Below are 15,370 nucleotides of genomic sequence, written 5' to 3'. Positions count from 1 at the left end.
AAATCTCCTGAAGGCTTTTTAATATGATCTTTCATAATTCAAGTTCTTGGGAATTCATACCAAAGCAGGAACAATGGATTCATTAAATAGTTCACTTTCACCTAATGCTTTCTGCATGCTTCACTCTTAAGCTATAAAGCAGCAAGCAACCACCTTTCCATAATGTTTGTGATCACGGGAGAGCTTTCCATTTGAAGTCAGAGGAAAAACCCTTCCATCTTGTGCAGGTTATGAGCCAAGAAAGAAGTTTTACAAACTGAGGTTCTTCCTCCCACACTGTTTAATAGCTTAGAAGTGTCTGATCAAGAAAAATTTAGGAACTTGAGGATTAAAATTAAAAAAAAAAAAAGGGAGAGAGAAGGTTGAAGTTTCCAGAAACACGTAAATCACTTCATTCTTACTGGGTATGTCCTAATAAATCTCAAAATTGGGCAAAAAGCCATATCCCTAGTCCTAGCCAGAAGCAAGTCTTGAGTCACAGAGAAAGATTAGCACATGCTCAGTCCAGACCTGCTTATTTCTTAAAATGTTTTTACTGAATTAAATCAACCCATCCTAACCATTTTATCAGCACAAGGATTTCTGCTTCATTAAGACAAACCTCCCCCAGCTGTTTTTCTGAAGACAACACATCAGTCTGTTGCCTGTTTCCCCAGCACAAGGGGAAGATGTTCCCCAAGGCAGGAGTGAGATTACAACTTAGTCCTCTTTCCTGAGGAGGAATCTTCAGACCTTGAAAATATCTTTCCCCACCTCTAGTTTTCTTTTGCCTTGTTAAAGATTAAAATCTGAGCTTACATACACCAACCTGTGTTACAATGATAGAAATTTAAGTTTACATACCAAAATGGACAACAGCCAGGAAATGAAAATTAGTTTCCATAGGAACATCAACAGCATTCCCACTTCACCTTCTCCACACACTTGAACACACACTTTGAGGTCTAAAGCAAAAGGCTCTTCGCCTTTCCATTTCAATATCTGGCAACTTTAAAACTCACTGGTAACATGCTCCTGTTACATTTATAGTCAAGTGAATATCTAATGCACATGAACAGTATATTCAAAGTTGGCATTTGTACCTATTGATGAACACAAGGATTCCAAGAGCAAGTCTTTGGAAACATGCTCAGGCAGCCCTAAGCCACAAGGAACACTGGTACACACTCCAATGCCTACAAACAAGCTCAGTAACAGGACACAGGGACACTTGTCCTTTGCTGACAGGGACTGTTTCACTCTTTTCCAAAGACAGCCTGGATTTTATCTGTCTGTTGCATTTTGAGCTAGAGAGTGAATCAAGGGGATGGGATGTTTGCAAAGCTCAGTTATGATGAGCAGTTCTATCTGGATATACACCAGAAGGATGAAGACCACACACTTATTCCTTGCAGCCCCTCACTTGCCAGTGTGACACATTCACTGGCCAGAGCTCAGCTCAGCACTCACCACCCTCAGCCTGGGTGCTGCACAACCTGGCAGCAGGGTCATCTCATCTCCCATCCTGCTTTATACACATTTATTGCACTAGAACACCTGCCTTCTGTGAAAAGATACTGTAGAAAAACCACGAGATTGTAAATACTAGATTTATCATTGTTTGCAATTATATTTAATATTAACAGTGTCTTGTTTTTACAAAGCAGTTGAAATAAAAAAAAAAAAAAGGAATAGCAAGAACCCCCCCCATCTGCTGTCTAGCATGTCTAGAATCAGTTATCCTCACTGGTTTGTTTACCATTTATGAGGAAAACATCATTCAAGCTGACTTGTCACAGAGACTCTTCTGCAATAACTGGCCTTCAGTGCAAATCCGTGGTGCTTGTCAGATCACCTGTGTTTTTCCTGAAAGTCCCTCTGCCTAAATTCAAAGTGTCTGCCAATGATAATATCCTTCATCTCTAAAGGACCTTCCAGACAAACACAGTAGATCTGGTAACATATGTTAATATCCTCATTTTACAGAGGTAAACAGAGTGTAGATAATTAAATTTGCCTGAGGCCAGTGTTTTGAATAGCCAGAGAGCCCAGATCTACCAATTCCAGGTGATTCACCTTGGCTGGAGACTAAGCTCCCTCTCTATAGAAGAGTGAAAATTAACTGATTATGCTGGAATTGTTTCTCTGTCCTCTGTAAGAGGACCAGGTATCTTTCTTGTGTAGGACCATCCAATGCAGTTTGGAAAAGGTTGTTTTAAGTGACCACCAGCACTAAACCAGCCCCAAAGGAGTTCCTGTGACAGGCAACCTCTACGCAGTTAGACAGTGGGTAAGATCAAGCCTGCTAGTGCTATGGGGCACTAGGGAGGTTAACCTCATCCACCTGCTGACGGGCCTCTCCGGCCTGGTCTCCAGGAACACGTTCCACCTCCTTCTCCAGACAGTGGGTTGTAGCCTGGGAATACAGAAGAGAAATCCATCGTGTTAACAGTCATCCTCCACAGCCCTTCACCAGCACACAAGGAACACCAAAAATAAATGTCACCATTATTTACGCCTCGTTCATAATTACTACATAGGCAGCATTTTATGGAAAATGAAAGCAGAGAAAATATCCACACTTGAGAGGGCTTATTTTTGTAGTGCTAACAGTAAAAGCCATTGCAAAACACTTGTGTTTTAATTTGATCAATTTGGATTAAATTAAATTGAAATTAATTACCATTTGATTTCTCTAAGTCTGTACTAAAGCTGTAGTGCTGCTCTGCAGGATAAACAGAGAAGTAACAGCAGCTTTTACAGTAAACTGTGGGAGTGTAACTGTTTTCTAAGAGCCCTAATGGTCAGGGACTTAAATAAGACCTGCATGGAATACTCTGAAGGTCAAAAGGTAAATCCACTCATTACTAGTGCAAGGTATTTTTTTAGAGAATTTGAAAAGGCAAGCATAGGCAGTAAGGCAAATACACTTTAGTTGAACATCCCAATGCTGCAACCATGGGTAACCTCATTTCAGGACACACTCAGAAAGATACAACCTGGCAAATGTCCTCAGTTTGTTTTGCACAAAGCAAAGAACTCACATTGTAGTAGCACTGTTAACCAGGCAGGTTTCCATGTTCCACTGAAACTCCCAGCATCACCTTCATCTTCGAAATTTGTTTTCTCAGAGTAGCCAAGTTTCACTTTCTAGCTTAATTCAGCAGCTGAACAGTGCAGATGGTTCTTTCACCTCATGAGAAGATCCAAGACCTTTAACTCTATAATTGGTTACTTAAGCAAAGATTTTGCTTAGGATTAAACTAGGACAGATAAAAGCTGGAAAAGTGCCTCAGCCCAGCTGCCCTGATCCTGGTTCTCAGCACAGCTATTACCCACACTTTGCTTACCCCCAGGGAGGTAAATATCCCATGTGAGAGCTATCAAAGGTATCTGACAGAATCAGACATCACACTTCTTGATTCCTTCAAATGTCAGAAAAAATATTCAAAGCAGAAATTTCATCACTCCAGTATTATTGAGGTTTAATATGTTTCACCAAGAACCTGCAGCTTTTATACATTTAATCAAGTGACAGTGCTAAGTGGGTTTTCCTTTTCAGCCTGCTATGATTAAGGCTGTCTACATGATCCACTCCACTATGGAAAACTGTAATTAAAATATACCCAAAGCAGCATTTGCAGGTAAGGCACAGGCTGTTGGGCTGAGAGGAGAGACAGGAGACTGCCTGCATGGCCAGTGTACGGCAAAGAGCCCGACAAGGGCAACGTGAGGCCATAGAAAGCATTTCATCCATCAAGGCGATTTCAGCAGGTGACAGTGAGTTTAATGGTGAGACCTTCTGGTGCTTTGTGACAGTTGATAAGATAAACTCTGCAGGATTTACACATTCAATAGGTCATTACTGTGGTAGCTGATAAATAAGGTCAGATTTTGCATAATTAAGTCTTTCATCTTCCTGAATCTACGTAACACATCTACAGATTTATTTCCAGCATTTCGCTCATGCTATGGGTGCTTGAAAGACAGAGCAGGTATTAAATTATTGGGCTTTTACAATAATGGGGGAGGCATCCCAGAAATATTGTAAAAACCTGCAATTTGAGTAACAAAAATCTCAGTAAATTATGGAAAAAGCATTAACAAAAAACCTGGAGCACTGTTTTCCCGGGGAAAAGCACCACAAAAACTTCCTGACAGGTTTTTGCACAAAGTGCAGAGCAGACCAACTGACCAGAGATACAGAGCTCATTTGTAAGGCACGTTTTGTTTCCTCACTGAAGAAGGCAAAAAGTCTGTGCAATGACTACGGACACAGCTGCATAAATGCTCTGTTTCAAGCTCAGGGTGTCTCAAGGATCCCACACTTACCACCTCCTCGCAAAGGCTTTTTGTTTGGTTTAGATTTCGGGACTGCTGAGGTGGAGGCACCAGACTCTGCTTCTTGCTGTTCAGAGAAGCAGAAAGTTACTGAGTGTGAATTTCAGTTAATTTAAACACATAAATACAAGTGTGACCTGATTAACAGGGTTGTTACCTGATTCAGTTTCAGGTTTCCTTTGTAGCTCTTCCCCTCTTGCATGCTTTCCCACATCGCTATCTTCTGCCTCCGCTTCTCTTCTTCAAGCTACAGAAAAAATCCAGGACATACAAGATTTCAAAACAGAATCCTCAGAAACATCTACAACAGACTCATCAAACCCCAAGGGATCCACCTTTACGTGATGCAGTAACTCTGAGCTTATGGAAGCATTTACTTTTATACACACCCACATCTTCCCCTCCTCAGTATGTGTCTGGATGTTCCCCTCCTCAGACTGTGTCTGCAGCTTCTTTTGGCCACTTGATGCTTTAAAACATTTTGAAAGTAAAACAGAACCAAGTGGCAAGCTTAAATCCTGAGCCTATAAAAAGTACTAAGTAAAGAATATTGCCTATGACAGGAATTCAATGCTCAACGTGGGGCTCCTCAGAAGAGAGTCAGCTACATATTTACATCCCAATATTCATTACCAACAACTCTCCCAGCTCTCTTCTAGAGAAATTTATCCACAAAACCAAATAAATTAATGGTTAAGAATCACAGAATGGTTTGGATTGGAAGGGACTTAAAGCTCATCTTGTTCCACACAAGGACACCTTCCACTAGACCAGGTTGCTCCAAATCCCATCCAACCTGGCCTTGGACACTTCCAGGGATCCAGGGGCAGCCACAGCTTCTCTGGGCAACCTGTGCCAGGGCCTCCCCACCCTTACGGGGAGAAATTTCTTCCTAACATCTAATCTAAACAGAAGAGGTGGGATTAACTTGCTGATCACACCCACTCCTCTGCCCTGCCCCACACAGCAATCTGGTATTCTTTGTTACCTCAAGCTGTAATTCAAACCCTTAAATTGCAGCAATGCTGAGGTACAAACACCCACATTTACCATTAAGAACAAACAACACACGTATGCAGTGGTACAATTAATCTAAATGCCAGTAAATCCCCTGCAGCCATTCACTGCACACACAACTAAGTCCCTGCAGGTACAGATTTACCCGGGGAAAAATCAACATCAGGCCCACAGTGACCCTGGCACACAATCACTTGTGGAGAAGCAAGTTCACAGAGATGAATTACATCAACATTCCAGAGAAAACGAGTCTCCTGTTTGTCTGCATCTAACATGAAATAATAATTTCTTTAACAGCAGCAAAGTACCTGATGACAAATTTATGAGTTAAAGAAAGAAGCACTCTCTGGTTACCTGTTTTTGTTTTTCTTTGTATCTTTCTGCTTGTGCATTCAACTCCTCCTGCATCCTGAGGCGAGCTGCTGCCAAAGCTTCCTGCCTTCTTACCACCACATCAGGCTCTAGGAAATGGGGAAAGAGTTTGCAAAGTAAATTCTAGATGATCTCCTTAAAGAATTATAACAAGGAAAGGCTCACATCTCTCCCTGCATCTGTTTTGCAGAAAATCACAGCTTAAGTCCAGTTTCCAGCTAATCTTTTACAGTAAATTATATGCTGATTTAAATTTCATCATGCTTTCACATTCTAAAGCAGGATTTTAATTAATAAGGACAATGATGTAACTAACCCATAAAAAATTAACTTCACACTTCTGGGGTACTTGCTTCTATTTCTGAAGCATTTGTTTGATACAGATAAATTCAGAAATATCACCCAGGCTTGACAGGGATCCCATTTTTACCCAGAGAACTTCTTTTACGCAGAAGGATGAGGCAAACCAGCCCACATTCACTCCTACTCCTTCTCACAAAAGGTCCTGCTTGTGTCAGTGCTGCAGTGGATTTAACACACCCCACCAGCACAGAAATCACTTCCAAACACGACACATCTCTCCAGAGACACCTGGAGGTCTCGGAAAATCTACACTGAGTCACCACTTCTCTTCATGACTGGCCTTTATGAGAAATCAAAATTGAAATTACACCCCAAAAAAGGCAAATATTGCTCTCCTTTTTCCCCAGCAGCTGAAGTATCTCCCCATTTGTTGGCCTCCTTATATGTTTGCACCATCCAGTGATGACTATGTAAAACAAATGTCAGCACTTTCAGTAATTTCACTTTACAGGCAGTTTTGGCAGTTAAACCACGACTTAATTAGCACCACAAAAGAACAGCAGTGGGATAAGGGCACGCAAGGGAGGTTTTCTGGGGCCCCGCGTTCAAGGTTCCAAAGGGATGAGTGCCAAGCACTCGTGAACTTGGCAGATCCACAGGCACAGGCTGTGCTTTACAGCAGGCTCCTGACTGTGTGAGCCCTGCAACCTGTGCCACACTCACTGAGATAACACAGGCAGGAGGCTGCTACACCCCAAATGTACACAGCGCTGCCAGAGCAGGAACTGGGAAGGGCTAATTTGAAGAAAAATAATGAATACTAATAAAAAATGAATGTTAATATTTTCCCCTGGGTTTAGATTTGGACGTTTTGGTTTTGTTTGGTAAGTTTGAAAGTTATCTGGTAAGTGACCACAACAGCTTTTAGCCACCATTCCCTCAGCTCCTGCACCACCAAGGGGCAGCTGTTCCCCGGCCCTGCAGCGCCCTGCTCCTTCACTCCCAAACACGTCCCTTGGGGACACAGCCCTTTCTTCAGAACCTTCTAAAAACACTTCTCCTGGTCCAGCTTTTCCCAGCGATCTCTTCCCTCACAGTGGGCTGACGCTGTTATCCCGAGCATCGCTCCCCATGGACATCCCTCAGGACCGAACCTCTTCTGGGCAGTTACTGACTCCAGACCCGCGTGTGGGTCCGAGCAGGGTCAGACACCCCGCCCGGACCGAGCAGCGCCGGCAGGACCCGGAGGGGCACAAACACCGCCCCGGGGAGGGCGCGGGGCCTTATTTTACTGTATTTACTCACCCTCCGCCGCCTCAGCCGCTCCGGGGCCGCTCGACCGCGCCGCCAGGCTCCGGGACACCTTCTGCACGAGCAGATAGACGGCGACGGCGGCCAGGAGGATGTACCAGCCATAGCTGGACAGCAGCGACGCCACTGCGAGAGGACAGGCCGGGAGTGAGCGCGGCCCGCGCGGTAACCGGCCCCCCGGCCCCGCCCTCGGCCCCGCCGCACCCCGCCCGCACCCCCGGCCCCTCCTCGCCTCACCCGTGTGCTGCAGCACCTCCAGGCCCCCGCGGCCCAACGATGGCCCCGGGCCCGGCCCGGGCCCCGCCGCGGCCCCGTCGCCCCCGAGCTCCAGCACTGCCGCCATCGCCGCCGCCTCACGTCCGGCACCGCCCCTGAGCCGGGCCCCGCCCCCCGCGCCAATCACCGCCCCGTCCGTCAAGGCTTCACGTTCAGGAGCTTCCCGCTGCACCAATCATCGCCCCGTCCGCCGCCGGCTGACCCAATCACCGCCCCGTCTGTCACCGCCTGCGCCAACCACGTCCCCATGCACCGCCCCAGCGCCAATCACCGCCCTGTCCGTCACTGCCTCACGTCCGGGCGCCGCCCCGCTCCGCCAATCACCGCCTCGTCCGCAGCCAACTCCAGGAAGCGACGCGCCACCGCGGCAGCGCGGTGAGGTAACATGACGGCTGCACCGGCCAATGAGAGCAAAGGGGCAGCGCACGGCGGCCAATGAGGGCGCGCAGAGGGTCCCGCCCGCCCCGCGCCCGCCCCGGGAAGGGTTCGCGGCACCACGGGGAAAAAAAGGGACCGTTGGTTTATTGGACACCGAAATGTGCAGGGACGGGGGCGATGGGCCCCGAGTGGGGCAGGAAAGGGCTCCGGGGCAGCACCAGAGCCGGCTACGACCCGTTGGGCACCGTGTCCTCTTCCATTTCTTCCTCGCCATCCTCCGAGGGGCCTGAAAGGATATGACAGAGTTTCAGGGCAGCTGCCACAGGTGTTGATGTTCTTTGCCCGCCCCTCTGCACAAGAGGAGTAATAATGGGAGTTCTTAAAAACATTAGGAAGGAAAATCCAAGCAGCACTGACACACAGCAAACAGGTGACATGTGGACCCTGCCATGGGCTGTGTGTGCTTGGAGAGCTCCAGGGACTCACTGCTGCACCCACACCCCAGGCACCGACACTCAGCATGAGTCCAGATGGACTTTGTAATTAATCTCATTTTTTAAAATATTTTTAAAGTATTTAAAAAATATTTTTGGAGCTATCCAATACAGCAAAGTGCCTTGTTTGGCACCTGCTCTGGAGGGAGTACAGTAACAGCCCTGAGCTGCACTCGAGGCCAGGCAGATCCTACACCAATTAAGAGTAAAGGATGTGCTTCACAGTCCTTCTGATGATAGTTACACTCATCTAAAACGAGCTTTTCAACTCCCAAAGTGTCCTTTTCTAGTAAGTCCCTACTGAGATTGCATAAAGCATCAGAAAGGTGGATTCTGTTTGGGAAACAAGAGTAACAGAAGTGAAGTGACCTGATTTTCGCTCTCTGCCAGGGATCTGCCCGGCCTGCAGCAAACCTTTCAGTCGCTCCACCTCAGCCAGAGTCGTGGCATTTGCTATGGCAGCCTGAAAACACAGAACACAGTGAATCTTCACACTCAGCACCTCGCTCTGCTCAGAATTAACATAAGAAACAGGATTTTCTTCCAAGCTCCTATGAAAGTTCTACTAAATCCTAGTTCTAGAAAATTCTAAGTACAATTTTGCTTCTCTCCTTATTAAACAAACTGCTCTCCCCTGGGAGAACTCTAAGCTCAGACTAACTTTCATTTTAAGTTCTCAAAAAACAGGTAAGTCAGAAGAAAAATTACAGAAAAAGCACCTAAACCAAAGTCAGGACACACTGATCTATCTATCTGAACAAAGGAAACATTTGTTCAGTTTGGATCCAAGACAGTTTTTCTCCTCCACTTTTCTCCTGACACATTTACCTTAATTGCCTCCACGTCCCCTGGGGAGGGCCCAGCTTTCTTTTTGTCAGTTGGCAGACCAGCCCCTGGATTGAAGCTTCAAAGGAAAAATAAAGACCACTTAGACTTTTTGAAGAGCGGGTGCTTCTCTAACTTGAAATGTTTCCAAACTGGGTTTGGAAGCATTTCATTCAATCAGGTGTAGTATCTTATCTTTGTTAACAAACTGATACAGTGAAGAATTGCCTCCTTCAGAAACACCAGCACCTTGTCCTGCTGTCCCATTCCCCCCCCCATCTTTTCACCTGCTCAAAAAGAGAGGCAGAACTTAGCTATTAATTAGGCAGTTGACAAAAGCTCTTCGATTTGGATGTTGTTGAACACTCAGGAGGGTCTGCTGCCATTACAAAAGCAGGGTGGATAAACAAAGAGTAACTCAAACTGAGTTTCCTATTCTTGTGTGTCTAATGACATACTGCAACAGAATATATTAAAGCCTATGCTAGACTGGGTGTCATATTAACACTCCAAAGGAAAAGGTTATTTGCTACTGCTTTAAGGGAAAAAAAGAGAAAAATCTGTACTATGTCAAAATAGAAAGAGCTGGAAAGAAATTCCTGAACTGCTGACCCAGCACCAGAGTGCTGCAACCTCTCTTGCAGCTATAGAAAGGTTTTCCTCATGTTTATTGAGCTACTTAGTTCAATCAGCTGCTTGTTCTAAAACCATCACAGATATGAATTCCTTTCCACTCACAAACTAAAGCTGGAGTCCATCTATTATAGCTTTAAATGCTACATAAGTTCAAGACATTTTTTTTATTTAACTCTGAATTTGGAAATGCTGTTGACATACGTGATCTGAATTCTTATTTCCAAATAGGCTGATCAAAGATTAAACAAAACATATGATGTACAACTTAAGAATTAAACTAAATAAACGTATACTTGTAATAGCTTAACTGAAGATTTTCATCTGCATTTATCCTCATAACTCCAGCAGATTTTACAGTTTATATTCCTAGGTAAAAGAAACAATTTTAGTAACTAATCATCTAGGGGAAAAAAAACATAAAATAGACAGTGGCCACCTCTCTACACTTAAATAACAAAAAGAAAAAATAAAATGCATGTTTCCTGCTTGTTGACTTTAATGAATCCACCCTGACCAAAGATCTCTTTCAAAGATTTTCCTGAGATGTATTCACCACCATCCAAAACTCGGGGTGCTTGGACAAGGCACTTCTGGCTCCCAAAGCTTTTAAGGCATCCTGCCAAGCAGTTTTCTGCCTGATACTGCACACAAAGGAAGTGGTGTTTCTGAAGGAGGATGCCAGTGTAAATTTGTGTATTTTATCTTACGTTTTTGCTCTCCTGGCAATATCCTTTGCAAGCTGTGCACCCCGTTTGCCCTTGAACATTTTCTCTGCCTCCTGTCGCTCCTACAGCGATACCACACACACAGAGTTAATTTGAGAACATCACAGTTTGCAAAGCTCCTGCCTTTGCCAAGAAAAGACACTTTGGCTCATCTTCATCATTGAAACTGGTACGTGGGGACCAGATGTAAGAACAAGCAGATAAACCTTGCCCAAAAAGCTCAAAGATGTATCAACCTCATGCTCTTAAAATTAAACTCTTTCCCACATTCAACTTCACCGAGAGCTGAGGGCTCTGTGTGATTGCTCATTTCTTTCTCTAGAGGTCTGTCTTCTACCAATACCAGAGGGACAGAAAAGAATAACACTGAACAAAGGCACTAAAAATTAATTACACATAATTAAACAGACTATATCCTTAACAGAATGAAACCATGAAAGAAAACAAGGAGCGTGTTTTAGAGCCACTTAAAGAGTTTCAATAAAATTTACAGCTATGCCAAAAAGCTTTCTGTTAGTGAGGAATTTTCAAGAATGCAAAAAAAAAAAGTGGTAAATCAAAAGAAGGCAGACTTACTTTGAGTTTCACTTTTTGAAAATCCAGCACTCTGACCTGGGGAACTTTATGGATTAGGTACAATCTGTAATGCTTCTTATTTGTTACAGGATTCCTTAAAACGCTATAAAGTAAATAAGGGTTATAAAGAAGTCCTTGATATATTTTAAAATACATTTGTACTGAAATACATTCATTTACTTGAAATGCATTCATGTAGCTTTTGCTGTAACAGACAACAAATAACACCACTAAAAAAGCCTAGTGACAGTTCTTCAGTATAATGGAAACGATAGTATAAACTTGCACTTCATCAATAAGTAGATTTTACTGAAGAAGGACATAAAGAACAACCTCAAAATAAGAATAAAAAACCCAAATAAATAATTGAATCACTGCATTTCCCACCTGGACACTTATCAACTGAAAAAATCACAGGACAAACTACTTTTCTTCTTGTCCCTCACATCAAATGTAAGGTTACAAAAAAATATTGCTTACACATATTTTAAAGTATTTTGGAACAACCAAAAGTTTAAACCTTTTGGTTTTAGGTTTTTAAAGGTCAAGTTTACCTCAGCCCTTGCTGGTTTATAGAGATGTTACATCTCACTGGTCCAGCAACTTCTCAGTGACATAAAGCCTCAGACATTAAATACCAGATGTTTATGAAGCGCAGTGGAAACGTTGTTTATTAATTCAATTTTTAGACATAAAGGATCTGTCACAGCTCATAAAAAGCAGAACATTCCAGACCAAAGCAAAGAGCCAGGCCAGCAGCAGAGTTCAAACACCAGAGGAAGAGCAGCTTTTCTTTTTAGGATTACATACCTCAGGTAAGTCAGTGATTTAATAGTTGCTAATGGATCCAGTTCACCCTGGGTAACGAGAGCACAGCAAGATCTTAAGTCCATTTAGTGAAAAAGCAAATATTTGAAAACAAAGTTCCTGAACTCTTATCTATTTTAGAGATTAATTAGAAGTATTGCAAGAATTTTAACAGGAAACTTACTAAGCTTTGTGCAAGCTGCAAATCATGTTCATTAAAGTATGTTCACCATTACTACCAAACCCACGTGATATTACTCTAAAGAAAAAGAACCAACTACTACCTAAAGCACATGGCACTACTCTCAGCAAAATGGTTAATTAGAAAGATAAAACTCACAAATTTAAGGTTGTTTAGCTTTATCCTGCACCACAGCTTACCAGTTCAGCAATGTTGTTGTTGGTGAGAATGAGCTCTGTGAGGCTGGGCAGAGCCTGCTCCAGGTTCTCCCCGATCCGACTAAAGAACAACAAAAACCAAAGGTTTAATTTAGGCCAGGGATTAGCAGTGGTGAAAATACACACAGAAACATGACAACACAGAGGACTGCCCTGTGAAACAACCCAGTCTGGCACTGGCAGAAGTTTGGGTGAGCACTCACTACAACACTTTTCATAACAAAGCTGGCAATAAATACCAGAGCACTGGGTGCAATATCGGATTTAAATTCGTGCACTTGCAGGTGTCCCTGTTTTCTTCTCTTTATGGAGATGATTAAAGAAATCTAAAGTTCTGGCCAAATTTCAAACTCTGCACCTCGTTTTCCTGGATGAAAAACAAAGACTGACTTTTGCACCGGAAGAGGAAGGAAAATCAGAGAGCCTATACAGCACCTCTATTTTATTTCCATAAAACAAACACTTCTGCACCTACCCAGCACTGACAGTGACATACATTTCTCTCCCAAGAGCATCTTCATCTGCCCCCGGGTCCCACCTGGCCCAAACACAGCCCCTTACCAAATCCTGTTGTTGTTCATGAGCAGAGTTTTCAGCCTCCTCAGCAGGGGGAACCCATCCAGCTTTCGGATCTCGTTGTCAGAGAAATCAATGGCATCAAACTGGTCCAAAGTGGCTCCCAAGTTCTCGATCACTGGGATTTTATAGCCTGGGGAGAGAGGCCAAGGCAGGGATCAGGTGGTGCCCACAGCAGAGCAGAACAGAGCAAAGCAGAGCGTGTGGGGGGCACGTCTGGATGGACCGAGGATGCTGATAAGTCTCAGTCAAAACACCTCGGGATTGACTACTCCACATCACTCACAGACCAAACTTTTCCTCTCAAACAACAGCCCCCGTGGCTTTTTCAATCCCTCTCCCTCAGCAGACACCCCAAGCCCCTCCCTGTATGTGACCCCTCACCTTTGCAGCACATCCCCCGTGCTGGGGGCAAATCCCACCCCCTCCAACGCACCCTCCTCCCACATTTCCCCCAATATCCCCTCCCTGGGGGATGGAACGAGATAATTAAATTCCCTCCCAACCCAAACGACCCTATAATTCTGAATTCCCCCCTCACCTCTCCCCACGTTTCCCCGACAGAGGAGCCTCTTTAACCCCCCCAGTCCCCAACTGCAGCCCCTCCCCAACCTGCTGCGGCGCCTCCTCCCACGGAAAGCCCCAGATCCCACCACAGGATCCACCACAGACCCTCCCAGGCCCCCCCCAGGGACCCCCCCAGCCCTCAGCCCCCCGCCCCCGCAGGCCCCTTCCCGGCACAGCCCCCGCCGGGGCCCGCGCACCGCGCAGGTCGAGCTCCCTGTCGCGGACGGCGTTGGTGTACTGCGCCGCCTGCTCGATGAGCTCCGCCGTGAGCTTCACCATCGCGACAGCCCCGCGACAGCCCCGACAGGCCCCTCACGCCGCCACAGGCCGCGCGCGCCGCCTCAGGACACCGCGCCGAGCGCCGAGCGCGCCCAGGCCGCGCGGCCGAGCGCCGAGACAGCGAGCGGCGGGAACCGCCCCGCCCCCGGCCCCGCCCCCGGCCCCGCCCCGGGATGAGACAGACCCCCCCAAAAAACCCCCCAAAACCCCACATCCCACGCATCCCCCTCATCGCCGGGCTGAAACAAACCCACCGAAAACCCCCCAAACCCCATCCCGGGCATCCCCCTCATCCCCGGGCTGGCACAGACCCCCAGTGCCTCATGCCCGGCATTCCTCTCCTACCCGGACTGACACAGAACGCCCCAAAACTCCCTCTCGGGCATCCTCCTCATCTCCGGGGTGACACAGACCCCCCCAGTACCCCTCAAAACCCCATCCTGGGCATCCCCTTCCTCCCCGGGGTGACACAGACCCCCCAAAACCCCTCAAAATCCCATCCCAGGCATCCCCCTCATACCTGGCCTGGAACAGGCCCTCTAGTACCCCCCAAAACCCCATCCTGGGTTTCCCCTTCCTTCCCTGGCTGACACAGACCCCCCTCCCAGTACCCCATTCCAGGCATACCCCTCCTTCCTGAGGTGACACATACCCCCTCCAAACCCCTCAAAACCCCATTCCAGGTATCTTCCTCCTTCCCTGGGCTGGCACAGTGCCCCATCCCAGGCATCCCCTTCATCTACGGGGTGACACAGGCCCCACCACTACTCCCCAAAGCACCATCCCTGGGGTGACACAGACCCCCCAGTAACCCCCAAAATACTATCTTGGGCATCCCTCTCCTTCCCAGGGCCAGCCCCCACCCTGGTAGCTGAGCCATGGATCACCAAACCCAGTCAGGACATGCCTTTGCCATCAACAGTGCCTAAAGCAGCACAAGGGTGCCACCAGAAGTTCCCTCCCAACTTCTGGTGTTGCCAGGCATGGATTTATCCACAGAAATCAGGTGGAGTGGGCTGGGAATCTGCTTCACACAATGACTGGCAGCAGGTGGGCTGCTTCCCTTCAGACACAGCTGGCTACTGTGTGCTCAGCCAGTGGAATTCTGTGTTCCAACACTTGCTGCTCCCCTCCTGCCACACAGCCAGGATGGTGTCCACAACAGCCACAGCTCTGGGTGCTCTCCCTCCAAGCAGCAGCTCAGCCTTTGCTCTTGGACATCGTGTTGCCCATAAGCACCTTCCTCCTGCAGTGTTTGGAGCAGTTGCTCTGTCACTTCCACAGGAATTCCTGGTCTCAGAGATGCTGTGATGGGCTGGGAACATGACACAGGCTATGGCATGACACTCATCCTTTATCTGTGAGATGAAATGTGCTTTCAGATGTCACTGCATCCCCTTTACCTGCTTTAGGAATGCGTAGAACAGCAAGAAAGAGCTGGGAGTAGTGCTAGGGGAGCTGAGATGGCTCTGCCTGTGGCGGAGGGACTTGGTTCCATGGGGAAGGTTC

At 46.4% G+C, this 15,370-nt stretch overlaps 2 protein-coding genes across 2 annotated transcripts; both read right to left on the bottom strand.

Annotated features, from left to right (window-relative positions):
- Positions 1–1,585: 1,585 nt before the first annotated feature.
- Positions 1,586–7,666, bottom strand: VIMP (VCP interacting membrane selenoprotein). The gene is made up of 6 exons (XM_017830227.1): positions 7,561–7,666; positions 7,318–7,449; positions 5,692–5,798; positions 4,478–4,567; positions 4,312–4,387; positions 1,586–2,395 (listed from the first exon to the last, which is right to left on the bottom strand). The coding sequence occupies exons 1-6, from the start codon at positions 7,664–7,666 to the stop codon at positions 2,316–2,318; spliced, it is 591 nt and encodes a 196-aa protein (XP_017685716.1). The 3' UTR covers positions 1,586–2,315.
- Positions 7,667–8,103: 437 nt separating this feature from the next.
- On the bottom strand, positions 8,104–13,944 carry SNRPA1 (small nuclear ribonucleoprotein polypeptide A'). The gene is made up of 9 exons (XM_017830339.1): positions 13,780–13,944; positions 13,001–13,148; positions 12,422–12,500; positions 12,044–12,090; positions 11,234–11,336; positions 10,640–10,719; positions 9,300–9,375; positions 8,841–8,934; positions 8,104–8,263 (listed from the first exon to the last, which is right to left on the bottom strand). Exons 1-9 carry the CDS (start codon positions 13,859–13,861, stop codon positions 8,205–8,207), a joined length of 768 nt encoding a protein of 255 aa, XP_017685828.1. The 5' UTR covers positions 13,862–13,944; the 3' UTR covers positions 8,104–8,204.
- Positions 13,945–15,370: the final 1,426 nt, after the last annotated feature.

Source organism: Lepidothrix coronata, unplaced genomic scaffold (genome assembly GCF_001604755.1).
Source record: "Lepidothrix coronata isolate B3197 unplaced genomic scaffold, Lepidothrix_coronata-1.0 Scaffold176, whole genome shotgun sequence".
NCBI lineage: Eukaryota > Metazoa > Chordata > Aves > Passeriformes > Pipridae > Lepidothrix > Lepidothrix coronata.
The sequence above is the reverse complement of the archived record's forward strand: the minus strand, read 5'-3'. Positions and strand labels throughout refer to the sequence as shown.

Excerpts from the sequence above, each read along its gene's own strand:
- SNRPA1 (XM_017830339.1), bottom strand. The coding sequence starts at position 13,861 with ATGGTGAAGCTCACGGCGGAGCTCATCGAGCAGGCGGCGCAGTACACC. Across the intron at positions 12,501-13,000 it reads ATGAACAACAACAGGATTTG|TCGGATCGGGGAGAACCTGG; the intron begins GTAAGGGGCTGT and ends GTTGTTCTTTAG. Across the intron at positions 8,935-9,299 it reads GGGACGTGGAGGCAATTAAG|GCTGCCATAGCAAATGCCAC; the intron begins GTAAATGTGTCA and ends CTGTGTTTTCAG.
- VIMP (XM_017830227.1), bottom strand. The coding sequence starts at position 7,666 with ATGGCGGCAGTGCTGGAGCTCGGGGGCGACGGGGCCGCGGCGGGGCCC. Across the intron at positions 4,388-4,477 it reads GAAACCTGAAACTGAATCAG|CAAGAAGCAGAGTCTGGTGC; the intron begins GTAACAACCCTG and ends TTCTCTGAACAG. Across the intron at positions 2,396-4,311 it reads AAAGCCTTTGCGAGGAGGTG|GCTACAACCCACTGTCTGGA; the intron begins GTAAGTGTGGGA and ends CTGTATTCCCAG.